Source organism: Desmodus rotundus, chromosome 2 (assembly GCF_022682495.2).
Source record: "Desmodus rotundus isolate HL8 chromosome 2, HLdesRot8A.1, whole genome shotgun sequence".
Classification (NCBI taxonomy): Eukaryota; Metazoa; Chordata; class Mammalia; order Chiroptera; family Phyllostomidae; genus Desmodus; species Desmodus rotundus.
In genome coordinates, this window is record NC_071388.1 from 71,787,096 (window position 1) to 71,814,489 (window position 27,394).

Consider the following 27,394-nt stretch of genomic DNA (forward strand, 5'->3'; position numbering starts at 1 on the left):
AAGAGCTAACGAAAACATCAGATCAAGAGGCTGTATGGCTAAAGTCAGCTTTTGGCATTTATTCTTGAAAAAAGGAACACATAGGTACTGCACAGGAAGTTACAGATTTGTCATTTAATTGCTGCTTAGGATTCTAAATATCATTAACCATTTTCTATTTTTTAAAAAAGATCAACATCTAGTAAGATAATATAGTTAGAAAATATAGTCTCAAAACAATAATACAAATGAGTTAATAGTAAATACCAGTGTATTTACAACTAGTGACTAAAGAATTGCTGTTTTAATATTAAGTATTGATTTAGAATAATTCCTTTTAGGGACAAAAATTGGTTCCCAATGCTAGTTGGATCTAAACTTGAATGACCTTATTGGTGAATCCGATCATATGAAGTAAACATATGTGATGATTATCTGAGCCTGTATCCATGCTTGTGTGTGTTATGTGAAGTCACATTAAACATTCCCAGCAGATTTATACTGAAAGTGCAAAAAGCCATTATCCTAGATTTATATTGCGTTACATTTTGCTTCTATTTTCAAGTTTCAAAGCTGTGCATAATATGTATTTTTATGGGTGCATGTGTATATGTGCATCCCATACTGCCTTTTACAAATCACAGAATCCCTTCACTTTATGTTTGCAGCAGGGCATCTATCCAGAGAAGGAATTTAGACATCTGCATAGCTGAATAATTTGAAATTTGCTCTTGAAAAAGAAAAGCCTTTATATGTATATTGCCTTAACACCTCCTGTACTTAAGCATAAAATATCAGGCCACTGAAAACTTCTTGTTGTTGTGAATGCAGCAAAGTTTCTAGTCATCTAATTGGTGGTCGTGGGTGCACAGACATGTGTGATCCACGTAGACTCCGACCTGTACAATACTTGGCCTCTATCAATATGACAAAAAGCAAGAGACTGGACAGTATAATTTATTGAGTAAGAATTCCAAATCAATAATAAAATTTGGTTTAATTGTTCCCATTGTTGTTATATAAAATCAATTAGACAAACATTGCCAGCAGGTGTACACTCAAAACGCAAAATATGTCACTATTTGATGTTGATATCACATTACAGTTTGCTTCTACTTGAAAGTTTCAAGTATATTCTTCTAAATTAAATAAATGTTTCTTGAGCTACAATTCCCTGCATTCAAAGGTGCAATAATATATCAATTTTTATTAATAATACATCATATTCTAATTAAACCAAAAAATGATAGTCTTTTGATAGGACCCCAGATAATTTTGTGGTTATGAGATTTTAAAAATAAATTACATTGTTAAATTTAGTCACTTCAAGTTTGTAGGCATTATTAACAGCACACCCCTTCCTTCATTTAATGATGAACAAATCATTAATCACTTAAATTAAATATTGCGTGCCTGCAATAAGCAAATGTTTTCCAAGGCACTGGAGAAACAACAGCAAACAAGCACACAAGTTCCCTGCACCACTGCAGTTTAGAGAATAGCAGTCTGTGGCTCAAAGATCCATAAAGCATATTTTCTATAGCTAATATAAAAAAAGTTAATGTCTAGGAAGAATAAAAGGTCATAAATTAATGTTTCTACAAATGTCTATTGAAACATTTCTTTGGGCACTATGCCTTAACTGTATTAGCTTCAGAGGTGTCACTTCTTAAGATTTATTCCTAAATGTGATAAGGCACCTCTAGCTCTTAGTTGTGTTCAAACTTGAGTTCAAACAAACTGTTAAAGCCAATGGTAAGCAAGACATTGGCTAAGGAATTATCTAATTGGATCTTCTCTGGTCACTGAGCCATGCCAGTCAGGGAAAGAATTACTGTTTTATTCCTATTAGTATCTTTTATTCCTATTAGTATCTTTTGGTTTAAATGCACAATGCAGCTTCTGAGAATTATTTTAAAGAAGGTAATTCATCAAAATAATTGAAACTGAATTATTGAGTGCAGGAAAGAAAAGCTTCTGCAAAAGTTATTGATGTAAAATGATTTTTGAAGCCAATCAAATAAGTAATTTCTATTTTTGGTGGAGAACGAAAAGGAATAACCAATAGAAAAATTTGCAATTACACAATAGGAAATTTTATCTGCAGTCAAGATTTTCCTTGGGAATAGTAAATAAGCTCTGGTTCAGACTTGTTTTCACCCGTTTTTCTCTCTGCCTTCGGTTGCAAAACCAAACTCTTACTACTTCTTTCTCGAGATTCAGTTCTTCAGCCATCCTCATGATCTCTTGAGAGGAGGGTTTACTCTGCTCTCCAAAGTGTCTCTCCAGAGCCCCTTTTGCAGCGATACTGGGAGATGGGGTTGGGGCAGCAGGTGGGGGTAGAGAGGAGGATGTTAAGTTTTTGGAAGATCAGAATTAAGTTAGGTTGAATTTCCTAAATATTTACATGAAAACAAAATTTAAAGACTCTGAAAACACTTTTAAAACTCTTCAAAAAAGATAGATGTGTGACTTGTCATACCTTTAGATGCTTGTCTTATTCAAGGTACCATTTATTACCAGAGTCACAGGAAGAAAGGAGAGGAACCCAGACTTTCTATGTTTATCCCACTTTGCACCACAAGAGGGCACTGACTTCCTGAGAAGGAAGGAACACTGTGCTAGGCATTTCTAAAAGTTCCCCAGAAATCATTTACGGTGTTTACCATACAATAGATGAAATGTTCAGTGAACAGCTAACCAACCAAAACAAAACCTTTATGTTAGCATTTCCTCTGTGAGCCTCATGGGCATTACAAAAAGATCAAACAACAATCTTTCTGGTTTAATTGGAAGAAGTTGCCTTTGACTTGAAAAGAACTAAAATACTGATTACTAGTTTTGTTATTTTTAATAACACAGGTACCACATTGCCAGAGCAAGACTTACATCTAACCTTTCAGCAGAAACAGTCACTATTTTTAGAAGTGATTATTCAGATTCTATTTTATCCAAAACATGTGGAGCAAAAGTGTTCTTGAATCAAACAATGCAAACTCTGGCAACAATTGTTTAAAATTACTAGCTCTCTGCTTCACTACAAAGGTATTAAAATATGCTTTTCCCCCCATACCTTGTTTTCATTCAGTTGACTATATTCACCTTATACTTATATGTTATGTTGCACCTATTCGTGTTAAAAACTGATTTCCATTTGTCAAATATCCTTTTCTTCCTCCAGTAACGTTTACTGTCTCCAAAGCATACCTTATAGTTGTTCTGCGTTTCCTTTTCCTTTCATTGACTCCCACTTTTTCACTGTATAAAGCTGTAGTGGGGAAAAGAGGGACAATTACAGAAACTGAGTAGGGTTAAAAAAAAACCAAACCCTCAAATTGGGATTTGGATTTCAAATATTCATTATAAAGCAATGCAAAATAAAATCACCATGCATTTTTATTTTAATTTTTTGCAACCTATGCCCTTTTATATCACAAGCCCTAAAAATGTTAATACAGAAACAAATATTAACTTTTCAACGACAATCATCTATAAATTATATCCCTACTCTGGTCTTGTTCCCTGTCTTGCTCTAAATGCTCCCAAACCTTGCTTTAGGTCCAGCCTTGACATATTAGTGTGAGTAGATAATTCTATCACGCCAAATTGCTCATTTGGCAATTGTTTATGCTAGTCACTTGGAAGACTGTGTGTGCAAATGCTCTGGTTAGGCCAGTACGAGGTTAGAAAAATGATTGCATGCACTATCACTATAGCATAGAAGAGGGGTAGAAAAAATCTGCACGTGTTAAAAATTCATTTCACCATTTCACACCTGGGCCACACTGTCTTAGAAAGCTGTCCTCACACAGCTTATTCCTCCACTATTTACCTTCTCAGTAATTGACCTCTAAACTTGCCTTAGCTTTCCTTTCTTTCAGTGTGATGAAACAAGCCAGTTATTTTTTTATCTCAAAGAAGAAAAACTAAACTAAACCTCAAACCTCTCGCTTTATTGGTAATCCTACCAATAGAAGCCACTGTTTGGGGGTTAAAACCTCACAGAGCCTTCAGAGATAGAGCTTCAGTACCTCCCACTTGCTCCGCTTCCTCCAGCCATTTGGATAATATTGCTTTCAGTTTGCATGCATTTTTGAAGCTGAGCTGCAGGTTTTCAAATCGGCAGATAGTTGTTTGACTGAATTCAGAGCCATGCACAGCTGCCAGGGCCTCCCCAACATTTGTTTGGGTGTATCCTGTGGAAGGACAGTAAAGATCATTAGCTTCAGCTTTCAAGAAGCATTCATTTGGCCCACTATTGCATAAATCTGTGTATCTTGCTTTGTTCAATACCGCTTTTAAGCACACATTTGTTGCAATTTAGAATTATTTTGTAAGTTTCAGTGTGAAATTGTCTAGTATCTCAAAAAATATTCCTTCTAGTCAATTATTTTTTCTACAAGTCAAAATAATTCATATGGGAACTTCTGCCATTCATAGTATTTAGTCAAATTGTACAGATATATCATCAGCTACTTAAAAATTCTTGTACTCTTGGTTATTATTATTAAGTATCTGATGATATATGCTCAAGTTTATAGTATATTTAATATAATACATAACTATATGGTGCTATATCATGAATATTTTTTATCTCAACTGTAAGAGTGAAAAAAATCAACTACATTGTTGGAAGGTACCAAATAAAACTAAAAATTATGCTTACTGTCTTTGTTTCCCATGTTTATTATGAGACTTTGATCATCCAACATTTCATTGACACCCCCGAGCACATTTATTACATCATTTGGTAATGCTTCTATCCCCTGGCAAAGATGCTCATTGATTGTCCCAGACATTTTTAGAGTACAAGTTGCTAGGAACCATCGATATTGAATTAGCACCATTCACAGCAATGTAAATACCAAACAGAAAATGAATGTTATAAATTGCTTACTGCTGTGTTTATTGCATATAGCAACTACACATTAATTTAGGGCCTACGGCTATAGACCTGTATTCATAGAGTGGTTGCATATGATACTCATCGACAAATTTTATTACCAAATAATTTATGATTCATTCCACAAGTACAGAAGTTTGAACTATCATTTTCAATCCATTAAAAAAATTCACTACTTCATGAATTTAAATCTAGATTAGTTGTTACAGTTATTTTATGCTGAAACACTTTTCAGTAGAAAGTGAGCAAAGGCTGTGAACACAAAATCCACAAAAATGAAATTACAAGTGACTGCAACACCTGACACAACACTCGAGTCTTTACTCAGACGAGAAATTTGAAATGCAACTACCATGAGATACGACTTTGACCTATTTGATTTGCAAAGACACAAAAGATTAAGTGCATATTTTTCTCAACGACTATTTATTTATTCTGTTTGTCAGTCACTGTTCTAACTGCTGAGGAGATGTCCTTAAGGAGAAAACAAAAACAAACAAACCAACAACCAGCAAAAAGCTCCGACCTCAATAGAGACTGTTTTCTGAGCGGTGGCGGCACGAGAGGTATTTCTGATGGCAGGAAAATTTGGTACAGTGTCTGCATGGACACATTCGGCATCTATCAAAATCACAAGTGTGCACACTCTGATGAAGCAACTTTGCTTTTAACAGTTTTCCTGCACATACATTTGTGTAGGTACAAAATGACATTTATGAAGTTTAGTATTGTAACATTGTTTTTAACAAAATAATATTGGAGACCACATAAAATTTAAGATCAGTAGGGGATTGGTTAAATAAATTGTAAAATGGAATATAAGAGATCCATTTAAAAAAAAGCTTTCTAAAAATTGATATGGAAAGCTCCCCAACATAATTAAATTTTATTTTTAAATCTTCATAAAGAAATATATGTATTTGCTTCTATATGTATAATGTCTGTAAAAGGTTACACAAGAAACCAACAACATTGACTAATAGGAAAGACAAGCAGAAGGAATATATTTTATTTATATTATTTTATGTCTTTGAATAATATAAATGTATCATCTATACATTTTATTTGAACAAAAGTTCAAATAAAATATAGAGAAAATGAGGCACTTTTAAACTAATTTTGAGGTAGTTATGGTAAGTTGAAAATAGTGCCACTGATTTAAAAATCTATGTATTGAGGGTATTAAAAACTGCCAAGGAAAGAGAGGTTTGTGTGGGAGTGTCACACCTGGACAAACCTAATCCACAGTACAGATGTAGAATGAGAACTGTCTTGGGCCTTTGAGCTGAGCAAAAGAGACTGAACAGTAACACAGTAAGGACCTGCAGACCAAGGCGTGTGGCCCATTGCTCTTAAAAAGCACATACCTAACTTGATTCTCCTCACTTTAAATTCATTGGCAAACTTTTCAAGTTCTCGAATTTCCGGAGAATCCATGTCTATGGGCTCTTCAACCAATTTACTTTTCCGCCTGAGTTCCTGCTTGAAATCAGCGGCCGTGGGGTCCTCTGCCAGGAGGGGCTGGTGCACGGCAGGAAAGCCATGGCTCAGGGTGTGGTCAGGAAACTTGTAGAGACAAGGGGTTAAGCTGCCTGTGAATAAAGAAAAGAAAAGGGCCATTTGTAGTTACCCCCATTTCTATACAAGCAAGGGTTTTGCCCATTAGAGCCCATTCTTTTGCTATAACCAGTCTCAGTCCTAAAAGGTGTGCTGACAATCAGTTTTCTGAAGAAGTACGACGAGTAGCTTAGTATAAATGTGATTATTTATTTCCCACCTTCCCTAGAGAAGTGAAAACTAAGATAATGCCAAAGGAATCACAAACAATTAAAATACACGATAGAAATAAACAAATTCAGAAGTGTAAGTTTTCCATCATTTTTTCCTCTTAAAGTTGCCCATTTCTAGGAATCTGAGGTTCAACTCTAAGCAGAATGTATATGTTTTTTAAAAGTTTAATCTTTACTGTATTTTTTCCATTAACATTTAGTCCCCTTATACCCCCCTCCCCCCAGCAATCACCACACTCTTGTCCATGTCCACGAGTCCTTTTTTTTTTCTCAATCCCTCCATTTCTTAAGCCACACCCCCACCAGCTCTCATCTGGTCTCCATCTTTGAGTCTGTATCTCTTGTGCTTGTTAGTTGAGTTTGTTCATCAGAATGTATATTTTGATTTCTATTTTCTTAATTCATTGAATAATCTGTGATATTTTTAAAAATCAAGTCACATGGTTAAGTGCTATACTGGAAAATTTTCTAAGGATCAGAAAATTGATTTTATAATATTTGGAAGCCTGACTTTTATCAATAAATGCTTAATTTCAAAGGGAAATAATCATGTCTTTTAAAAATTTAACATAGGCAGGGAAAAAGAATTATAAGAACATAAAATACATTAATATGATTTAAATATATTTGAGGAGTGGATATGAACAAAAAGTAATTTTTTAAGTTCTATTAAAAAGTCAACAAGATTTTTTGAAAAGTATTCAATATAATGAAATCATTTTTGATAATTTTTAAAATGTGCACACAGAATTTTAATGCAATTTGTTATACTAGCCTGCTAGTAAGACCTGGACCTAGGCAAACCTGGGACTCTTGCCCCAGATTCCTGCAAGAACTGGCCCCTTGGTCTCATCGAGGAAGGCGCAAAGTTGGACACCCCAGCCCTGATGCACTCAACTGAGGCGTCTCCTCCCAGGCGGAGACCTGACAGACAACCGCTCAGTGGGTGGGGCTCCAGCAGACCCATCTGAGTACAACGCCCGTAGACTAGTCTATAACTCCTTTAATATTGTTAAGGTGCTGATGTACAATTGCTGTGTCTGTGTAAACATATTATGTTCCTACTTCATGCCATAAATGATGCTATAGAGGAAATAAAAATGGCAAGGAAGAGTGCAATTCTAGATACGATAGGTAATCACCCATGAATAATAAGGCACTGTGTTGATTGAGTGGTTTAAAAAATAAATCACAAAAAAAAAAATATCTAAAGAATTTTTAATTGCTTCCAAACTTCATTCTTTATTAGTAGAGAAGAGTCTATCTGATTTGGGGAGCATGGGCAAGAGACAATATAGTCAGATTCCCAAACATTTCCTTTTCTTCATTAACCCATTACATTTTAATTGGTGGAGAGTTCACTTCAATTTATGTTAAATGAATGACACATGTATCCAAGACATTTGGATATAAATAAAATATTCAGCAGTCAATCATTTTTGTTATGAATATAAATAAATATTTAAACTAAAAATAAATTACTACAGAATATATACAATTATCTTGGAAATGTTGAAAATATACATCAAATTTATGCTACTTATAATATCTTCACAAATATATTCACAAATCAAAGACATGAATAATAATGTATTTTCCCAGAATATATAGATCTTACGTTAATATATCAATATGTAATAAGTAAAGAATACTGTAAGTCAGCAAATTGTTGGCTTGTTTATGGAAGAATGTGTCATTATAAAGCAGACCCCTATCCAATAGACTATATTCTTTTTCTGAAGCAAAGTAAACATACAAGTGAAAGATTAAACAAAAAGCATAAAATCAATTAGGCTGTTTCACAGGTATGAAAAATATTTGATGGGGGAGGGAGGTGGGTTCGACTGGGGTGGGGTGGAGGGATAAGGAGAAAAAGCATACAACTAATTGAATAACAATAAAAATTTTTAAAAAAGAAAAAAAATATTTGAAAGAAACCATTCATGTCTGGAAAATTTCATGTTACTTTTACAAACCAAAATTATTAGGTTTTACTTTCAAAAAGTCAGTTTGTCCTCTAATTAATGCTTTAGTGGATGTTAAACTGATCAGACCAGATAAAAATTTTAAAGGCAATTGTATCAATGTTGAATTTATTACATAGTTTATTTTTGAAAATAATTATTAATTTGAGGGTTCATTTTTAGCTTTCTATTAGTTTTAGATTTTTGCTAGTTGAGGTAAAAGAAAGACTAGCACATAAGAAAACTGATCACATTTAGTTCAGCATTTACTTAACATATATCTCAAGACTTCTTTCACTAACGCTTTCAGAGTTGATTCTTACATGTAAAACAATCTTCTTTCATCATTCAGAAATTTCAATGCAACGTAATACACTTAATGATAAAATGCTCTGAAACACAATCAAAACAGAGACAAAAAAATCAGGCCACTGTTACATTTTGCATATCTAATGTATTTTAAGGTATTTTTCAGTGGCACCCAACCTTTTTGGCACCACGGACCTATTTCATGGAAGATGGACGTGGGGGCGGCAGGGAGCTGGAGCTCAGGTGAGACTCACTTCCCCACTGTGGATGGGGGTTTGGGGGGAGGACAGGAGGCAGAGCTCAGGTGAGCTTTGCCTGTTGCCAGACTCCGAACAGTCCTCGGCCCAGCTGCAAGGGGTGGGTACCCCTGCTTCAGATAACTCACTTAACACTATGTCAAATTATGTTTATTTTACATAGGTAATTTTTTGCATATCTTTTACATGATTTGCCATGAGACCTGAATTTGTTAGCAATCTTGATTATTCAACTTTTGTTGCTGATCATTGTCACACAGTGCTGCAAATTTTCGGTGGCACTTTCTGCTGTGCTGCCATTGTCATGTAAACAAATGATGAAGGAAGAATATGACTTTTTACCACAATTCAAAATGTAGGAAACTTCAGTAAAAAGAAGTTAAATAATTTTCCTCAGGTGCCACAATGAATTAACTATACAGTTGACACTAGAACTGAAGTCCAATGAACATTGCAACAAACCACATCAAAATAATCACCTCATCTATACTCAGATAAATTAAATTATTTCTTAAAGAAACTTTTGAAGTTTAAACCCACTGGGCTACATTAACACAAGTACTTTCAGACAAAAAATACTATATTTATTTATTAAAATATTAGAAGTGGGTTATCTCTAGTTCCAGAAAAAATTTAGAGTACTTTATATATTATAAATGCTCTGCCAAAATAGACATTTAGAAAACAAATTTGATCATGAGTCTGTGAAAAGTGCATAGGAAGCACCACAGGAAAGGCCAGGCACCCAGAACAGAAAGGAAAACACATGTGATATGTTTTTATTTTTCATTAAGTGAACGTTTCCGCAATTATCCACAGGGACAGTTGTTCCGGAACTAACCCTAAACAGAAATTTATAATGAGTCATAAGCACAGCCAAAAACACTGCAGTTGCCATCATCTGATCCCGTATTTGGGGGAGACTGGAGAGAGGTTAGTATGGCGTATTTGGCAAGATATTTTTAAAATCTTTCTGAAGCCCAGATTAGTGAAAAAGGGGAAAAGGGAGAAGACAAAAGATGCTGTGACTCACACGCGGAAGCGAGTCACACATTCAACCTCCCAAACGTCAATAAAACAACGTTGTCTGTCCGTCCAGAGAAGCGCTCACTTAGATAGCCTGGAAGTGCCTGCACCTTCTTCAAAGCCCAAAGTGTATTTCCACATTGCAAATGAATCCCCTAGAGCCTCGCTGGATGGCTCTCTATGTATTTCTGTGTTGGTGGAGGTGGGAGGACACAGGTGAGTCTCTGAAGCAGGAAATGGGGAGGCAGAGGTCTGGCCCGCCTTGCAGGCTGCTGGCTCCATGGACCATGGGCCTGGGCAAATTGCAGTTCTGCGGCATGTGGCTCTGACACATGCTAACTCACAGTCCCTCTGAGGTAATGGCCTTGAAGCCTTAAAAGAACAAACGTGTGATGTAAAGAGACAAAGGAAAATACTCTGCCTTGCTGTAGACATGCCCAGGAATGTGCATTTAAATACTTCTGTTTATTTTCTTTTTTTACTCATGCATGACAATGTGAAGAAAGTCATAAATCTGAATGGTGATCTTTCCTCTTTTGTGTACTGGCAAATCCTTTCCATATACAACAGGGGCCCTCTGCCTGGTTTTGTAAGTTAAGTTCATTTAAAACCAGCCGTGACCATTTGTTTACATATTGCTTATGGCTGCTTTCCTGCTGCAATCACCAAGCTGAATCTACAGTCACCAAGCTGAGTAGTTGAGACAGAGACTACTTAAAAAACAGGAAAAATACATTAGGTCATGGCTACTGAGAGGCCCTTCATGATTCCGAGGAAAAAGATCTTCAGAATTAAAAAAAGAAAAAAGAAAAAAGAAAAGAAAGAAAATTTGAGAATGAAGAGATGGACTTCAAAATAGGCTATTTCTCTCTGTCAACTATGAAACTGATTTCTGTCGCCTTTTGCCATTAGTCCACGTGAAGTGGGCACTTTCAGCCACAGTAATTTTTCTCTTATTATCTACTCCTCATTAAAAAAAAAAATGGACATTCATCTTCTTGGTTGATTCCCAAACCTCTGCTGTTTTGCTTTTCTCTTAAAATTAACTTTTAAACAAGGACTGTCACACTAGGTCTTGGTTTGGCCCACATGTAATATAGTCTAGCTGGGTTAAACATTCATTACCACGTAGTTGCTTTGCTCAGTTTCCGCAGGCAGCAGGCAGGCAGAGTGGACAGCCCACTGGACTTGTTTCCCAACTTTCACCCAACATAGGAAACTAGAAAACAGAAACACTCTCAAGTACTCAAAAATCAAAGCTTTGAGGGTGTTTGCTGTTATTTTGTTTTGTTTTGTGACTAGCTAGCAGAGATTTTGAATAGCATTTATAATTCACTGGTTGCTCTTATCTATACTGTAGGATGTTGAATTATCTAAATTCTCAGAAGAGACAGAAGATGGAATTTAGCTACAAGTGTATCTAAAGAGAAGATCAAAGGAGAAAGACAGGTTGAGTTGCTAAAACTGAGCCACAACTCAACTCTCATAAAGTTGAGGTACACACAGAACTTAAATATGAAGAGATTGAAACTCAGAGATGTTAAGTGACTTCAACAGAGTTCATAATTATTTCATGGTGCAGCTAATTCATTGCTCCCAATTGGTTAATCTCTTTGGTATGCCCACACCTGGACCATGAGGTACAGTGAATTAATCTGTAATTAAAGTCCGCCCTGCTAACTTTAACAAAATATTAGCTATAGCTTTTCTTTTCCAGTGGGTTATTAATGTAATGAAATGCTCAAACTAAATGTAAGCATCAGAGTGTGGGTAACAAGATAACCACATTAGCAGGATGACAGGTCAGGTGGGGAGGGTACAGGGTGGAGGGACTGGGCGAAAAAGGACAAAGGACTCAGGGACATGGACAACAGTGTGGTGATTGCAGGGGGGAAGGGGATATAAGGTGACTAAATGGCAATGAAAAAAATAGAATAATTATTTTAAAAATATAGCAATTTTACTTCCTTTGAAATATAGTGCTTTCTGTAGCTTCACTTTATATGGAGTATGTGGCAGTAAACCTGTCTTTGTTCTTGATGATAAGAAACGTCTGTGGATTATGTGATTTGATGAATGTCTTGAGACTACTCAGAAAATTCAAATGACATAACTAGGTTTCTCTCCTGTATTTTATACCTTTGCTCTCTTACTTCTGAATCCCTGTGTTTTATAACTCAATTTATGTAGCTTCTCTGGGGATGAAGGCAGGAGGGCTCAGATTCTCTGAGTTAACTCTGCTGTGATACAATGCTAATACTGAGTATATGTCAAAATAATGACATTCTAACAAATTAGAAAGCATATCACATTTTAATGATATCATTCTCAAAAAATAATTCAAATATAATTTATATGCTTGCTATGGTGAGTTTTTCTTTCAGCAACATATTTGATTTTGTTTTAAGACTGCAGTGATACCTCCAAATCTTAGGATAGCGTTTTGTTTTTGATGTGACCCAGGCTGCGAATCATTTTAAAGGGCTTTTCCAGGGGCCTCTCTGGGTTTGCCGAGTGCCTGCCAGGAAAGTTAGACCAGCACAACCCGGGCTGCCTGAGCCTGTTTGCTCCAATCCCGGACCCTGGAGGGTGTTAGAATTTCAGGACAGCTGGGAACTCACTAGGTCCTCAGCTCTGGCCTATTCCTGGTGGGAAGGAAGGTGGGAGCAAAGACCATCTTAAAGTATTTGGTCTGTGGCTGATTTGATCTTTGGGCTAACTCAATCCCTTGCTGCCTGTTGCTGGGTTTCGAGGGAGCGTTATGTTGCACCTGGCTCCAGGGGAATCACTGTGAATGAAGAGCAAGGCCCACCTCCAGCAGAGCAGCAGGGGGCCATGTGCTTGTCGTTTTCTGTGTTCGTAATCAAAATGTGGTGGAGGCCACCAAAAGCGTTCTACCTGCACCTCTGGTGGCTGAATGCACATCATTTTACTATTTTATAATGCAAGTAGTCCATCACCACTGAGGGTTGTCCTCATTAACCATGAATACTGATTCCTAAGTGTCTGAATCATAAATTAACAGTTTTCAAAGGGGAAGAAAAATATATGGCTTTCCTTATTTCCTAATCATTAAAAAGAAACAGAATGTATAGATAATCATTACGAACACCAGTCTTCATTTTCCATAAAGGTGATGATCCTAGTTTATTCAGAATGCTACTTTCACAGAATGTAAAAGTTCTGGAATATTTTATTTTTAAACTTTTAATGTTTCACTCAGTTATAAACAGAGAAATTTTGAGAAATTAAAGATTGGTAAATTAAATTATTTGTTTATTTTTTTCCAAATTTATAGGCATAAATCTATGTATGTTTGACTTTTTTCATTACAAAGCACAAGAAAAAATGTTCCTAATATGAGGTTCCTCTACCCAAAGTCTCCCTCTGAGTGTGGCACTGTGCGCACACACACGTACACACACATACACCCACACCTGTGTCCTCACACAGGGCCTTAGTATTTATCCTCACCCACAGTATTTCTCTCCCTGAAGTTATAAATATAAAAGGTCAAAAACATCTAAAAACTTGAGGCATAACAAAATTTAAACCGTTGAAATATTAAACCATTAAAATGTTTTCTCTAGTCTAAAATTAAGTCATGAGTTTTGTGACGAATGGATCCCTTTGGTCCTATTTTTCTCTTCCTTAAGAAATATGCTGGCAGTGCCCCATATGAGCATCAGTAAATAAGTAGCCTTGATCTAGTGATGATTTATTTATCCAGAAAAGAAATGTATGCAAATTTCTGATCAAGATTCCCTCAACCCCAAGAAATTAATCTGTTTCCCAAAACTCAATTTCATACGTAAAGACAATTTTTCTTACCTGCCATCACTCCATAGGTTGATGGTTGGTTTCCATAATGACAGGAAGGAACAGAATAATGAAGTCCGGTTGCTGTGTTTCCCAACATTGTCACCGAGAAATACGTACGCAAACATTTAGAAGTTTGGATCAAAGACAAAACAGACGGGACTGGTAAGAAAATGTATGAGGATTGAAGACACTTTCGTTTCATTTCGAAAATACACATTTATGTGATTCTTAAATTTACATGCGACTGTTTGTTCTCATTTGGGGGAAGTTCTCTGAGTAAGTTAAAACTAGTGGTGAAGTGCATCTCCACTAATGAGATCGTAAATCACCGAAGAGGAGCATAGCCTTCACTGATCATCTTATACTCTGGGAGGGGATGACTGGCCAGTTCGGACCTTGGCTAATTGAGAATTGCAGAATTCTTGCAGGTTCCATTCGATATAGACGTTGCAACAAACTGACCAGAGGAATAGTCTCTTAAAATTCTTATATAACATGGTATTGTAAAGTGGTCTTTCTCTGGAAGAATGAATACAGAAATTGACTCTTGAACAGTCTTTACTTTTGCTTATTCTCTTAACATATTTCTTCCATCAAAGAGGAAATGGCAGAGCAACTAGGCGCCTCACAGAAATCCCGCCAAATTTAGAGGTTTGTGAAAATGCTGTGACAGTATATGACATGTTTATGTTGATGATGAAACCCTGAGGTGATAGGTTTCTGCACGCACACAATCAATTTAACAATTCTAATGATAAAGCAGGTCAAAGAATAAGTTGATTGCGGAGTGGCAATGTCTGTAAAGGTTGAGGATAGTGTACAAACATAAACTTGTTCATAGTTAACATGCCTTATGAAACCAATGTGTATTGTGAAAGCAAATTTAAATTACTAAACATTTTAAAATCAGGCTTTAAACAAGAATCACCAAGATGACTAAAAGCATGGATTATTGACAATAAAATCTCTAGCCAATGTTTCCTCATTTACTTAATTTTCTTATTCTCATTCATACCCTGAATATAGTATTGGCTTTTCATAAATACAATATAATTATATCCTCTTGAACAAATTCAAGAGATATTAAAAAGTAGACAATTTGAATCCTTTGAAAATGTTGAGATTTGATCTAGTGATTAAAGCCATGAGGTCTCTTCAGAAAGTAAAACATATTTTCTCTAACTATAGAACAATGTTTAATATTTTCAAATACCTGCATAAATTTTCATTTTATATCTGACATGTAGAAAGAACTAAAGTCATTTTGCATTATGATTACACATAAAAACTTTGCTCTGCATTCCAAAATTAAATAAGTAAAAATGAAAAAAATTAAATAGTCAATTGTTCTTATTATACCCATTATTTCTAATACCTTATTTGGACAAATGACTATGATTTGATGGAAAAAATATAAATACAATGCTATTATCATGTAAAATATATTTAAGTCTTTTTTACTCAATTTTTTTAATTTACAAAGTTTAAACACATTTTGTTTCTCTGATTTTGAGAAGATGGATAAAGGATAGGCTAATTTACTAAATATGTTATTTATTTATTTAAAAATACATTTTAAAAATAAATAAGTGGGGTTTTGAGCCTAAACTAGTTAAATCATTACTTCAACTCTAAATATTTTCATTCTGAAATAATATTCACACACAGTAAATTAAACAAACAATGCATTATTCTCCTCAGCTCTTATTTATAGAAAGCTCTATTATTAAAAATTAGCTATGTGATAGTTTACAATTTTTGTAGCACATATTTTTGGTGAAATATTTTATTATACATTTTTAAATGTTTGCATGTACTTTCAATATTACCTTTTAAATTAAGTTAGAAGACTCTTAGGTAAGTGAAAAAAATCTCAACATTAATGACTTTACCAAAGTCTAGCTATATAGTCTCTATATTCTTTAAAATCTAGCTAAAGAATAATGCTGAACTTACATATATATCTGTAAACTTCCTAGTTATAATAAAAGATAAAACCTAAATAATTTAAATCAGAATATGAATTTATCAACTAGAATTTTGATTTCTAAATGTATAAAATTTATTTCCTATTTCAATTGCTTTCAAAACAAGTGGAAAATGAATATAGCATATTGTTATTTAATGGAAGAAATTTATTCAACTCAATTTAGCCTTTTTTAATTCTACTTTAAAACACTATTTGTTACTGCATAGTTAAAGAATAAATTATGCTTTTGCAAAACATACTTATTTAATTATGTTTAAGACAATATATTTGAATTGTTTATTTTTTATTTTTATTTAGGAAAGTTATATAAAAATATTAAAACTTGGCTAGAAGTTGAGTCTCTTCAGAATGCCGCCTTGAGAAAATTTAACTCAGTTCCTTGGCTCTAAATGTTATATATTGCTTCTACTTTTTATTTTTGAGTTTTGAATTATGATAAAAAGGTAAGTTTATTAAACTTATTTAATTAGTTTATTTTTTGACATGATTGTTGTTGTTACTGGGAATCATTTAGTTGTGTTTGCTATGAGGTATTTTGGTTGGTTTTAGAATAGTAGCAAATGTTATCTAAAAACCCAATAAATTTGTAAGTTAAAGAAGTTACACCTTTAAAGCACCAAATTATTTTAGATTATTTCTTTAGTTTTGCTCTTTACCCATAAACTTTCCAATAAAATAATTTTTGGATTAAAGTTAGCCAAATTCACTGCTTAATTGTGTAAAAAACACACCTTTATAATCAAACCAAAAATAATTTAAATTACTACACTTATTAATATTTCTTGAAAAGTTTCTTAGACATTTTGACTTCTTCAATATCCTTTATATTTAACTTAAAATATATTAAACTGAAGGGGAAAATAAAAGAAACAAAGAGATTCTAAACTAACAAGATTCACATCATCTACTCCGAAATCCTGGGGCCCAGTCACCTGCAGACTGTTATCGGAGGCAGTACCTGTAGACATCACATTGGTGGTGGCATGGTTGGAGACTGGGAGGCACTCGGCGGCAGCGCTGTGATGCATTATCAGTGGCAGAGTTGCAGAAGACTCGGAATTCAGAGGTATAAAGGTATCTGCCGAAGTAAAAGGTTGGCAACTCATTCCCACAAGAGAGAGTGGAAAAACGAAGAGAATTGTTGCTCCCCAAATCAGAATTTTATTATATTACTGGCTCAAAGGGCTGTTTCAAATCTCACTACCTGCATATATACATCAGGAAGGCTCTGAAGCCCCAAGAGGGCGCGTGCTGGCATTTATACTGCAGGGAAATCCCTTTATACATGTTAATCATCTTTTCCCAGGGGTATTGCTTTATCAGTCTGAGCTGCCTTCCTCTAACTCAAACAGAATCCACGCAGGAGAGGAAAGCTCCTTCTGGGGTATAGATTGAGAGGAAGGGAGAAATCTGAAACTTTTTTGACAACTTCAGTAATTCAGACCTTTCCGAAAGAAATCAAAAACTTAAAAAAGCATCCCTCAAAGAAATAACGTTCCAATAAATTGAAAAGTTGGTGTCTTTTTGTTGCTAAAAAATGACAAATTTATGTATATGATATTTTTTATTTTTTGACAATTTTCCATTAAACTTGCAAAATGACAAGAGAACATACTATGCAATTTTGAGAAATTATGAGTATTTAAGTATTTAAGTTTAAATTGAAAATATAGAAGACTAAATATAAAATGAATATATAACTACTGATTCACACTCAGTGGTGCATTTTTGAAAAAAATGAAAATCAATGTAATTTTTATAATATTACAAATGAAAAAATATTGAATAAAATTATAGTAACCTGTACAGAAGATGAACATGAGTGATAGTATCTCTCCCTTGATTTCAATTTACTCATTAAAAAATGAGTCTATAGTAGGCTTTTACTGTATGCTGGTGAGATTCTAGGCACTTCCGCAGTTACGGCATGCAAATCTCACACCTGCGTGAATAAGGTATACCATACCATCCTCTCCACGCGGGACTGTGCCTGAGCCTCTGCACGCAGCCATTCTGCTCCCCAGCTGGTAGTAACCATGGTAGCACTGGATGCACACTACGTATACAGAATAGAGGCACATTATATGAGAACGAAAAAACAAAAGCCAAATATGCTACAATTGATATATATCAGCATCAAGATTTTACAATGATCGTAATTTCAGTATGTAATGAATAAATGTGATACTTTTAAAAAATGTATACTAGGAGTAAGGTAGCAAACAGAAGTCACCTGACAAGCATCAATGGATATTATTGACCTAAGCAAGGGCCATGCTTCATTAGAATTTTTTTAACACCTAGATTTTGGAATGTTTCAAGGTAACTTGGAATTGGTTGTTTTGTGCTAATTTAATGTTAATATTGAGAGGAATGTAGTATCATAAAACTTAAATGTTTTCTTTATAACCAATTGATATTTTACAAAAAAAAAATAAGGTTGCCCAAATCATTAGCTACTGCCTCAAAAGTATTTATTTTTAAAATGACACATTGTTCCATATTTTCAAGCTTTATTAATCTTCTCTAATGAGATGAGATTATAGGTAATCAAAAATAATGATCTTACTCTTGCAGAATTCTTATAATTTTTCAGAACTTCACATATACAAAAAGTACTTTTCCAGTGTGTTTATAAAAAGAATTTGCTAATAAAACTAAATACACATAAGTTTATTGGGCATTGCATATTTTTAAAATTAAGTAAATGATATACAGAAAGAATAGCACTTGAAAAATTTCCCCTAATAACTTTGCTATTATTATTTAGAATCATTGGCATATATTGGTAAAATATATCAGCCAAACAATAGATAGTGAAGAGTAAAATAACACCTGCCTAGAATTACTATGCTACCTAAAGTTCTAACATTGCAATCACAGACATTATTTCCTTAGTAAGCTTTAAATTTCAATTGTTTGTGTTGTGTAATGCAAACCAGAATGTTACAGTTAAAATTGTGGAAAACCAGGAATAGAAGTTCACATTATGGTCTTCTCAGAACTATAATCTCTTGATTTATCAATTTTTTAAATCAACTTTTTATAACACAGTTTTAATTTTACATAATATTGAATTGTATAGCTCTATTACGTTTTAACTATTTCTTTGTATTTTTTCTGCTTTTCACCTTTATAAATAATGCAATTAACTTTTTTGTCCAAAATATTTTTATACAATGTACTTTTACCACTTAACTATTTTGAATTGTTTTGAATATCCTCCCTTAGGACTTATTTTTAGAAGGATTATTGAATTTGTCTTATGATATTTTTAAAGTTCTTAGAACTATTTCCAAATTGCTTTTTTAATTACAAAAGAGATTTTTAGAGTAGTTTTAGGTTAAAAATAAAATTATCAGAAAGTACAGATAGACCCCATGTGTTCCTTGCTCCCACACCTGCATAGTCCTCCCCACTGTCAGATTCCCGCCAGAACTGCACCTTTGTTATAATTGATGACTCTACCCTGACACATCATTGTGACCCAAAGTCCACACTTTGCTCTTGTACATTCTATGGGTTTTAACAAATATATAAGGACTGTACTTTATACATTCTGTGTTTTAACAAATGTATAATGACAGTATCTACCATTGTAATATCCTACAGAACATTTTTACTGCCCTTAAAATTCTGCATTTCATCCATTCATTCTGTTTTTTTTCCTCCTAATCCCTGGCACTGATGATCTTTTCACTGTCTCCATAGTTTTGGTTTTTTCAGAATGTTATATACTTAGAAACTTACTGTGTGCAAACTTTTCAGACTTACTGTTTTCACATTTATCATGCACTTAAGCTTCTTCTGTATTATTTCATGGCTTGGTAGCTCATTTCTCTGTAGTGCTAAATAATATTCCACTGTCTGGATGTACCACGGTTTATTTATTCAGCCACCTACCAAATAACATCTTGTTGCTTTCATGTCTTGGTAATTACAAGTAAGGCTGCTATAAACATCTGTGTTTTGTGTAGGCGTAAGTTTTTAAGTTCTTTGGGTAAATATCAAGGTGTGCTATTGCTGAATCATATGGTGTGTGTTTAGTTTTGTAAGAAACTGCCAAACTGTCTTCCAAAGTGGCTGTACCATTTTGTATTCCCACAAGCAATGAATGAGAGTTCCTATTGCTTCACATCCTCATCAGCATTTGGTGTTGTTGGCATTTTGGGTTTTAGCCATTCTAATAGGTATGCAATGGTATCTCACTGTTGTTTTAATTTGCAGCTATCTGATGGCAAATGATGCCTAGCATCTTCTATATGTTTATTTGCTATCTTTATTTTTTCTTTAGTGAGGTGACTGTTCAAATTGTTTGCCCATTTTTAAGTTGGGTTATTAGTTTTCATATCGTTGAGTTTTTAAGTGTCATTGGTATATTTTGGGTAATAATCCATTATCAGTTATGTCTTCTGCAAATAGTTTCTTTCTGTCTCACTGCCCCCATAATTGGCTTGTCTTCCAAATTGCTTTTTTCAAATAATATGTTCCATCGTGATTTGGTTTCAAATTCCAGAAACAATTTGAGCAAAAAATAGAACTCACAGAAAAGGCCAGATCATAGGCTGAGACTGAATAGGAAATGGAAAGCCATTTGCCACATCTCTCTGACTTTCCTACCCTTTTTTCCCTGTATTCCTCACTTTTCACACTCTATACAAAACAGCCTGGCTGATTCTCCATCTATGCCACCTCACAGATGTCCAGATCATTCCCTAAGCTTTTAGCCAGGCAAGGAGATTACTTTACTGCTTCTTGATCAACATTTATGAGAGAGCCATTCTGATGGGCTATGGCTATTCACTGGCTGTGGCTATTGGTGTGTTCCAGCATGGTCCCTGTGCCCACACTTGTAAATGAATTGGTTTGCATTGGAAGCATTCCAACACTTGTAGATGATGAGAGCTTTTTATCTGGAAAGACATTCTTAAAATGTGATTGATGCTCTTCTACCATTTTATAATAGCACCAGAAGAGAAAATTTGACATTTTTTTGCATTCTCAACATCAGTAATAACATCTAACTACTGATGCTTTATGTTTGCTAAGACTATAGCATTTCTTAATTTAATGTCCATTTTCAATTGCTAATATGCTATATTTCATATATATATTAGCTATTTGTACTTATCATTTTGTAATTAACAGATAGGATATTGTCTTTATTTAAAAACCTTCAGTTTTATTATCAATTCGTGTTTTTAAATGTATTAAGTATATTAATTTTCATTGTTTTTATAATTTTATGATTAAAATTCTTCCAATTTCTAACTTGTGATTTAAATGTATATGGGACATTGACATACAAGGGGGGACCCAAAAAACCCCCAGAATTTATTTCTAAAAAATTGTGTATTTATTCTATGTGTTTAAATTTAGTCACCTTCAACGTACTTTCTATTTTATGCAATACACTTACCAAGATTTTTTTTCACCGATCATAACAGTTTTTGAACTATTTGATTTTAGTGCCTTTTAGTGTTTCTACCATTTTTAGTTTCACCTCTTCCACATCGACAAAATGTTTCCCTTTGAGGACTTTTTTTCATCTTCAGAAACAAAGTTGCTTGGGGTGAGATTGGGTGAATAGGGAGGGAGGAGCATGGGGAGAGTGCCATATTTTGGTCAAAAACTGCTGAACATGCAGTACAGTGTGGGCAGGTGTGCTCCTAATTCACCCACTATAAAATGGGCAAATACCTTGAAAGAGTCTTCAAAAGGATGCACTGAAGATGAACTCAGCCTCTCACAATAAAGCCAACTGGTACACTGATACAGATGGGTTCCTAGAACACTCACCTAGCAGGGAAGCCTGTGCTACAAGGGGCCCCTCCTCCAGAATATAATTCCATTATTTTTGGGGGGCACATAGTATTTTATGTATGTGCTAAATATGTTGATATTTTATTTTGTGTATTTCTTAATGATTTTAAGTTTAAAAAATGTTCTCTCATTCAGTGGTTTTTTTCTTTTTTCTTTTTTCTTTTTTTCTTTTTGTTATTTTGGAGTCTTAAAAAATTTCCCTTGAGATTTTAAGCTGCTACTTTAGAGTTTATTTACAATTGCTTAAATACTAATGGAAATAGTAACACAGTCTGAAAACTACCAGATAAATAAAAAGAAAATCCACTTAAATTTAAAGTAATAAAAGAAAATATAGCAGAAGTCTTACTCAGGAATATTTATTAGTCTGGTTCATTTATTCTACCTCCCATTCAATTAAGCAAAGGATTATTTTTTAAAAATATACAAAGGATTATTTTTGAAAAATTTCAAAAATTATTTAAAAATAATTTTATATGACATATTACATCATACCAATTCACATCACATCAAACATTTTAAGAAATATATAAACCTAGAAAAAATGCTAGTATGCTCTTTAAAAGTAATATTCCAGGTAATAGAATTGATAGTTTTTTCTTTTTTTAATCTATGCTTTCTAATTTTTTTTAACATTTTTGCTTGAGTTAAAAATGATAGCATAATGGTTTAGTATGTAGCTAGTTCGTGCAGCCAAATTATTTGTAAAGGCTTGAACCCAAGCTTTACACCTTAATACTATGTACTGACTGGCAAGTAACTTTCAGTGACTTAGTTTATCTTATGTGTAAAATGGAGATAATACTGATACTTATTTCATTTAGAAAATATCAGACGTATAATACATTATTAATAAAGGTTAGCATTTATCAATAAGAGAATTTTTATAATAATGAATGTTTATTAAGTCAATGTGCTTTGTGAGTATTACTTTATTTGATCCTCCCATTAATCTAGTGAGGTAGGTACCATTGTACAGACTAGGAGCTTGAGTTCCGAGAGGTTCAAGACTTACCAAAAGCCCTACAGTAAGTGGTGGAGCTGGTATAGGAATCCAAGGCACTTTAAAGCCTGAGCAAGTTAATAACACCGCCTTACGTTGTACAAAGAAAAGGTATATTGATACTGAGATTTACCTACCTCTAGTCCTGTATCTATAGCTATGTATCTCTCTATATAGACTTTTTGTTTATCATATAGCTCTAGAGAAGAAACAAATTCTCTAAAACACATAATGTTCTCTTGTTTTCAGCATTGGGATCTCCATATAACCCTGTATTAGAACCCAGGTATCTTGCATAAATAATATCAATATTATTTCTTGTATGGCAATGAACTAGCACTGCTGAACAATTTAACTTTATATAATAATATGTTAATTGCTGTTAACTCATCCTTCATCAACTTGCAATTCATATCACATCAAACTAATTAGAATGTGTGGTTATTTTACACTCTCTCTCTCTCTCTCTCTCTCCCCCCCTCTCTAGAGAGTATTTTATTCTCTCTCTCTCAGAGTATTCTCTCTGTGAGAGAGGGGGGGGATTAAGTTGGGGGGATTCCCATCCAGATATGAAAATGAATCTAAATTAATTTATTCAGTTAGTCTAAGTGGCAATAAAATGTAGTATTCCCACAACTCATAACTTTTAAAAAGATGATAAATTTTACTCAAAGCGGTGTTTTAAGAAAACATTATACAGCCATATGGACTGAAAAAGGAACTCAGTCACATTGGAATCAGACGTTACTTAAAGTGCATGTCAGTCACAAATGTCATGGTTGGCTCTTTACTGATAATGAAAGCAGCAATGATATGTAGATTATTCAGTTTATTCTTGCTTAAATTTTTTCATATCCAGAAATCAAAGTTCTTTATTGCCCAGGGAAGAGATAATGACAATGGCTTGCAACCTTCCTGAAGATGAATGCTCTCCTAATGCCATCTAAAGGGTAAACTTGTCACTTATGGAAAATAAATGTCAAGGTGAGCCATTGACTTAGGGATGATGCTCATCCATAAGGGCCATATCCCTGTTGTACTAGAGTTCGTGGGGAGATTTGTCAGTTGTCTCACTCACTTACATAGAGTAAGTCTTGTCTAAACAACGGACTGCTGTGGCTGGTTTAATTTAGTCAGAATACCTCTTTGCTCTGAGTTTTATTATACAGCATTAATAAGTGATGTATACAGTTACATTGCGGAGTGTACAAATCTTCCACAAAAGATGTTTGCTATTGGGACCTGAATCAGAAAACGTATATTTTCATCCCTTATACTCACAGAATTAAAAAAAGTGATTAGCTTCTTAGTAGTCTTACCGGGTGACACAAGGGTATCATATGATGTAACAAGAAGTGAACGCAGAACACAGCAACTTAACTGATATTGTGCCGAAAGAGCCTGGCTCCTTTTTCATTTAGGCATCTCGGAAGATGAAAGAAGCAGAATGCTTTCCTTGGTTACTGCAGTGAGATTATTTAATTATAATCATCTGGCTACGGCTTAGTTCATGACCCAAGATAATCTAATGTCGGGGTTGTAGAAAGGAGACAATGTAAACAGGGGTGCAAAGTGGGAGAAAGAAAGGTGTTTCATTTCCTCTGCCAGAGATCAAAGGCTATGTTTGATTATTTGGGATTGCCTCAGTGTTTTGCTTTGTTTTTGAGGAGAGCCAAAATATGTCAAGTAAAAAATTCAGTCATTTATGTGTAATTCACAAGGAAAAAAATCATAAAAGTAAGCAAGACTTATTACAGATCACAACGAAGAATCATGTCTTCTAGAAGACGCAGTCATGCCCTGTTCTACGTTAAGGCTACCTATCCTAAAATGCTAGCAACAGCATGCATACCCTCTCTGCTTGTCTTTTTCTACTGCCACGTTTAAAGTTCTAATTTGTGCTGCTTTCATCTTTTCTGGTTATCATGCAGAAATGTCATAAGCAGATGAAGTATTTTTAAATCTCTGTGTGATCATTTGAGGAACAGATGATCTAATAACCTAACCTTTCGTAAATCTATACTATTCTTAATTGCATATGGCTAAGTCTTCTTCTATTAATAATTTAAATGGGAAAAAGTAAATGGCTTGATGAATGTGGGAAAACTAAGTGCCAGCACAACTAAAGGTATTGAAATGTCTCTGTGACTGGGGGATATTATTTCAGAATAGCGCTGAGGGCTGTTCTTGGCATATAGGCACATAACACTATTCATTCCTAATAACTAGAAAAGAACATTTAAAAAGAAGACATTTTTTTTCTAAACCAAATTTAGATTCTATAATTGTTTATTGAACATGTGGCCATGTGTGCTTAGTTCTATGTAAATTTAATGATATAAGTGATTTTATGCTAATCTCTGTTCTACATTTTTCCCTCATTGTTAGATATATGGATTATTAAATATAAATTTATTTACATTCTTCAAAAATACTTCTTCAATATTTCTTGTGGTGTTACTATCAAAGAAATATCTACATATTCCCTCTTGTACTTACTTTGAAAAAATCCTAATCTCTCCACATATATTTTCATCAAGTACGGGAATTCTTCAGTGTAGTAACTGAACAAGTCTTGGGAACTAAACTCAAGTTTAAGTGTCTTTACAAAGCAAGTAGAATGTGTTTGTTTCTGCTGGGAAACTTGAAAAGAACAGATAAACACAATTTGTAGAATACGTCCTCATGACCTGTACCAGAGTAATGAACCATATATATGGTATATATTGTGTACTCTCGTGTATATATAAATATATATGTATACAAACATATATACATATATATATATAATTAGCTATCTAGATCTTAGTTCTCCTAAAAAAACAAATGTAATTGCATTATTTTTAACAGAAGCCTATAAGTTTAATTAAACAACAAGTGCTGGCAAGAATGTGGAGAAAAGGGAACCCTGGTGCACTGTTGGTGGGCATGCAGACTGGTGCAGCAACTATGGAAAACGGTGTAGACTGTTGTCAAAAAATTAAAAATGGAACTAACTACCTTTTGACCCAGTGATCCCACTTCTAAGAATCCCAAAACACCAATTTGAAAGAATACATGCACCCCCATGTTCACAGCGGCATTATTTACAATAGCCAAGATCTGGAAACAGCCCAAGTTCCCAACAGTACATGAGTGGGGGGAAAAGCTGTGGTACATTTACACAATGGAATACTATGTGGTTATAAAACAGAAGGAATCTTACCTTTTGTAGCAGCATGGATGGACCTGCAGATTATTATGCTAAGTGAAATAAGCCAATTGGTGGATACAAATACCATATGGTCTTACTTTTACATAGAATCTAATGAACAAAATAAACTGAAAAACAAAATAGTAAGTGGCTTAGATACATGGACCAGACTTACAGCTGAGGGGAAGTGGGGAGAGGGACTGGATGACAGAAGGGGGAGGGAATAGCCAAAGAACATACAGGTATAACCCATATACACAGACCACAGTGCAGTGACGGCCAGGAAGGGAGGGCAAAGATGAAGAGAGATGAGCAAAGAGGGAAACAACAGGGACATCTCTAATAGTATAAATAATAAAAATAAAGGAAGAAATATATAAGTAAAAAAGAAAACTTGAAGAGTTCAATACAAGGTAAATAAAATTAGAATTTTCCTCCCTAAGAGAGGAATTCTGCCTTGTCCTAGATTGATTCTGAAAACAAAAACTACTCCGTTGGACCCTGAAAAATGGAACTTCTCTAAGACTAAAGCTGTGCTTCCCATGGTTCTCAGAAAACATGTAGGGTATAAGCAAAGTGTTTTGACAAAATTTTTAAAACTAGATTAGTTAAATTCTGAATTTTAAAGGATCATAAATAATCAATCTGAGTAAAATAGTGAACTGACCTGGAAATGTTCATGACAATAAAGTTAAACACATAAATAAATAAATCCAGTGACACTGATATTCTTGGGATACTATGAATAAATACAAATTAAGTTAATTTCTATGGAGTCATTTAGTGAAACAAAATTGAATATAACTAAAATCACTTAATTACTTCAGTCTATGAAATAAAAACATATTATATATTAGACCAAATGTGATTATTATATTTCTAATGAAAAATATATCAGTAACTCAGATGTCATTAATGAGTAATTAAAATATTGACAATATTTACAAAATTAAAAAACATAATTTTTTGGTAAAATACATTTCCTTTTAATAAACACACATATTGACTAATTGATACACAGTGAAATAAACCTGTTTCTTACTTGTGTTACTTTACATATTTTCCAAAAGTCAAATAGCTTGGAGAAGGTGGGAGAAAAGAGATGGGGATGTAAAAGAAGAGGAAGTTCGGGGAAGAGAGGTGGAAAGACTGGAAAGGGTTAATCACATACCATGTGTTTGGAAGATCCACTGAGAACCCAGTGTAATGGCTCATAGGAACACAGAACATATATGGCAGGGAGTGCTGGTCATGTATTGGTGATATATATAAAAGTATATCATAATATTCATCAGTTCATTATGATAGAGATAGTAAGGATAATATTAAATATAA

The 27,394-nt window shown here is 34.0% G+C and overlaps 1 protein-coding gene across 3 annotated transcripts; it reads right to left on the reverse strand.

The window, feature by feature from the left end:
- On the reverse strand, window positions 1-27,394 carry POU1F1 (POU class 1 homeobox 1). 3 transcript variants are annotated; one of them, XM_053919423.1, is made up of 9 exons: window positions 27,231-27,394; window positions 26,072-26,187; window positions 18,007-18,096; window positions 16,999-17,118; window positions 14,060-14,131; window positions 6,250-6,474; window positions 4,011-4,175; window positions 3,187-3,247; window positions 1-2,287 (listed from the first exon to the last, which is right to left on the reverse strand). In XM_053919423.1, the coding sequence occupies exons 2-9, from the start codon at window positions 26,145-26,147 to the stop codon at window positions 2,077-2,079; spliced, it is 1,020 nt and encodes a 339-aa protein (XP_053775398.1). In that variant the 5' UTR covers window positions 26,148-26,187; window positions 27,231-27,394; the 3' UTR covers window positions 1-2,076. The 3 variants fall into 3 exon arrangements, with proteins under 3 accessions (XP_053775398.1, XP_045049497.2, XP_024413957.2); XM_045193562.2 differs by lacking the exons at window positions 26,072-26,187; window positions 27,231-27,394 and adding an exon at window positions 24,186-24,322; XM_024558189.3 differs by lacking the exons at window positions 18,007-18,096; window positions 26,072-26,187; window positions 27,231-27,394 and having other exon boundaries at window positions 16,999-17,270.

Coding starts and splice junctions, on each gene's coding strand:
- POU1F1 (XM_053919423.1), bottom strand. CDS start 26,147: ATGGTATTTGTATCCACCAATTGGCTTATTTCACTTAGCATAATAATC. Junction 14,132..16,998: donor CACCAATGTGATGTCTACAG/GTACTGCCTCCG, acceptor TGGGAAACACAG/CAACCGGACTTCATTATTCT. Junction 6,475..14,059: donor AACCTATGGAGTGATGGCAG/GTAAGAAAAATT, acceptor CTTTATTCACAG/GCAGCTTAACCCCTTGTCTC.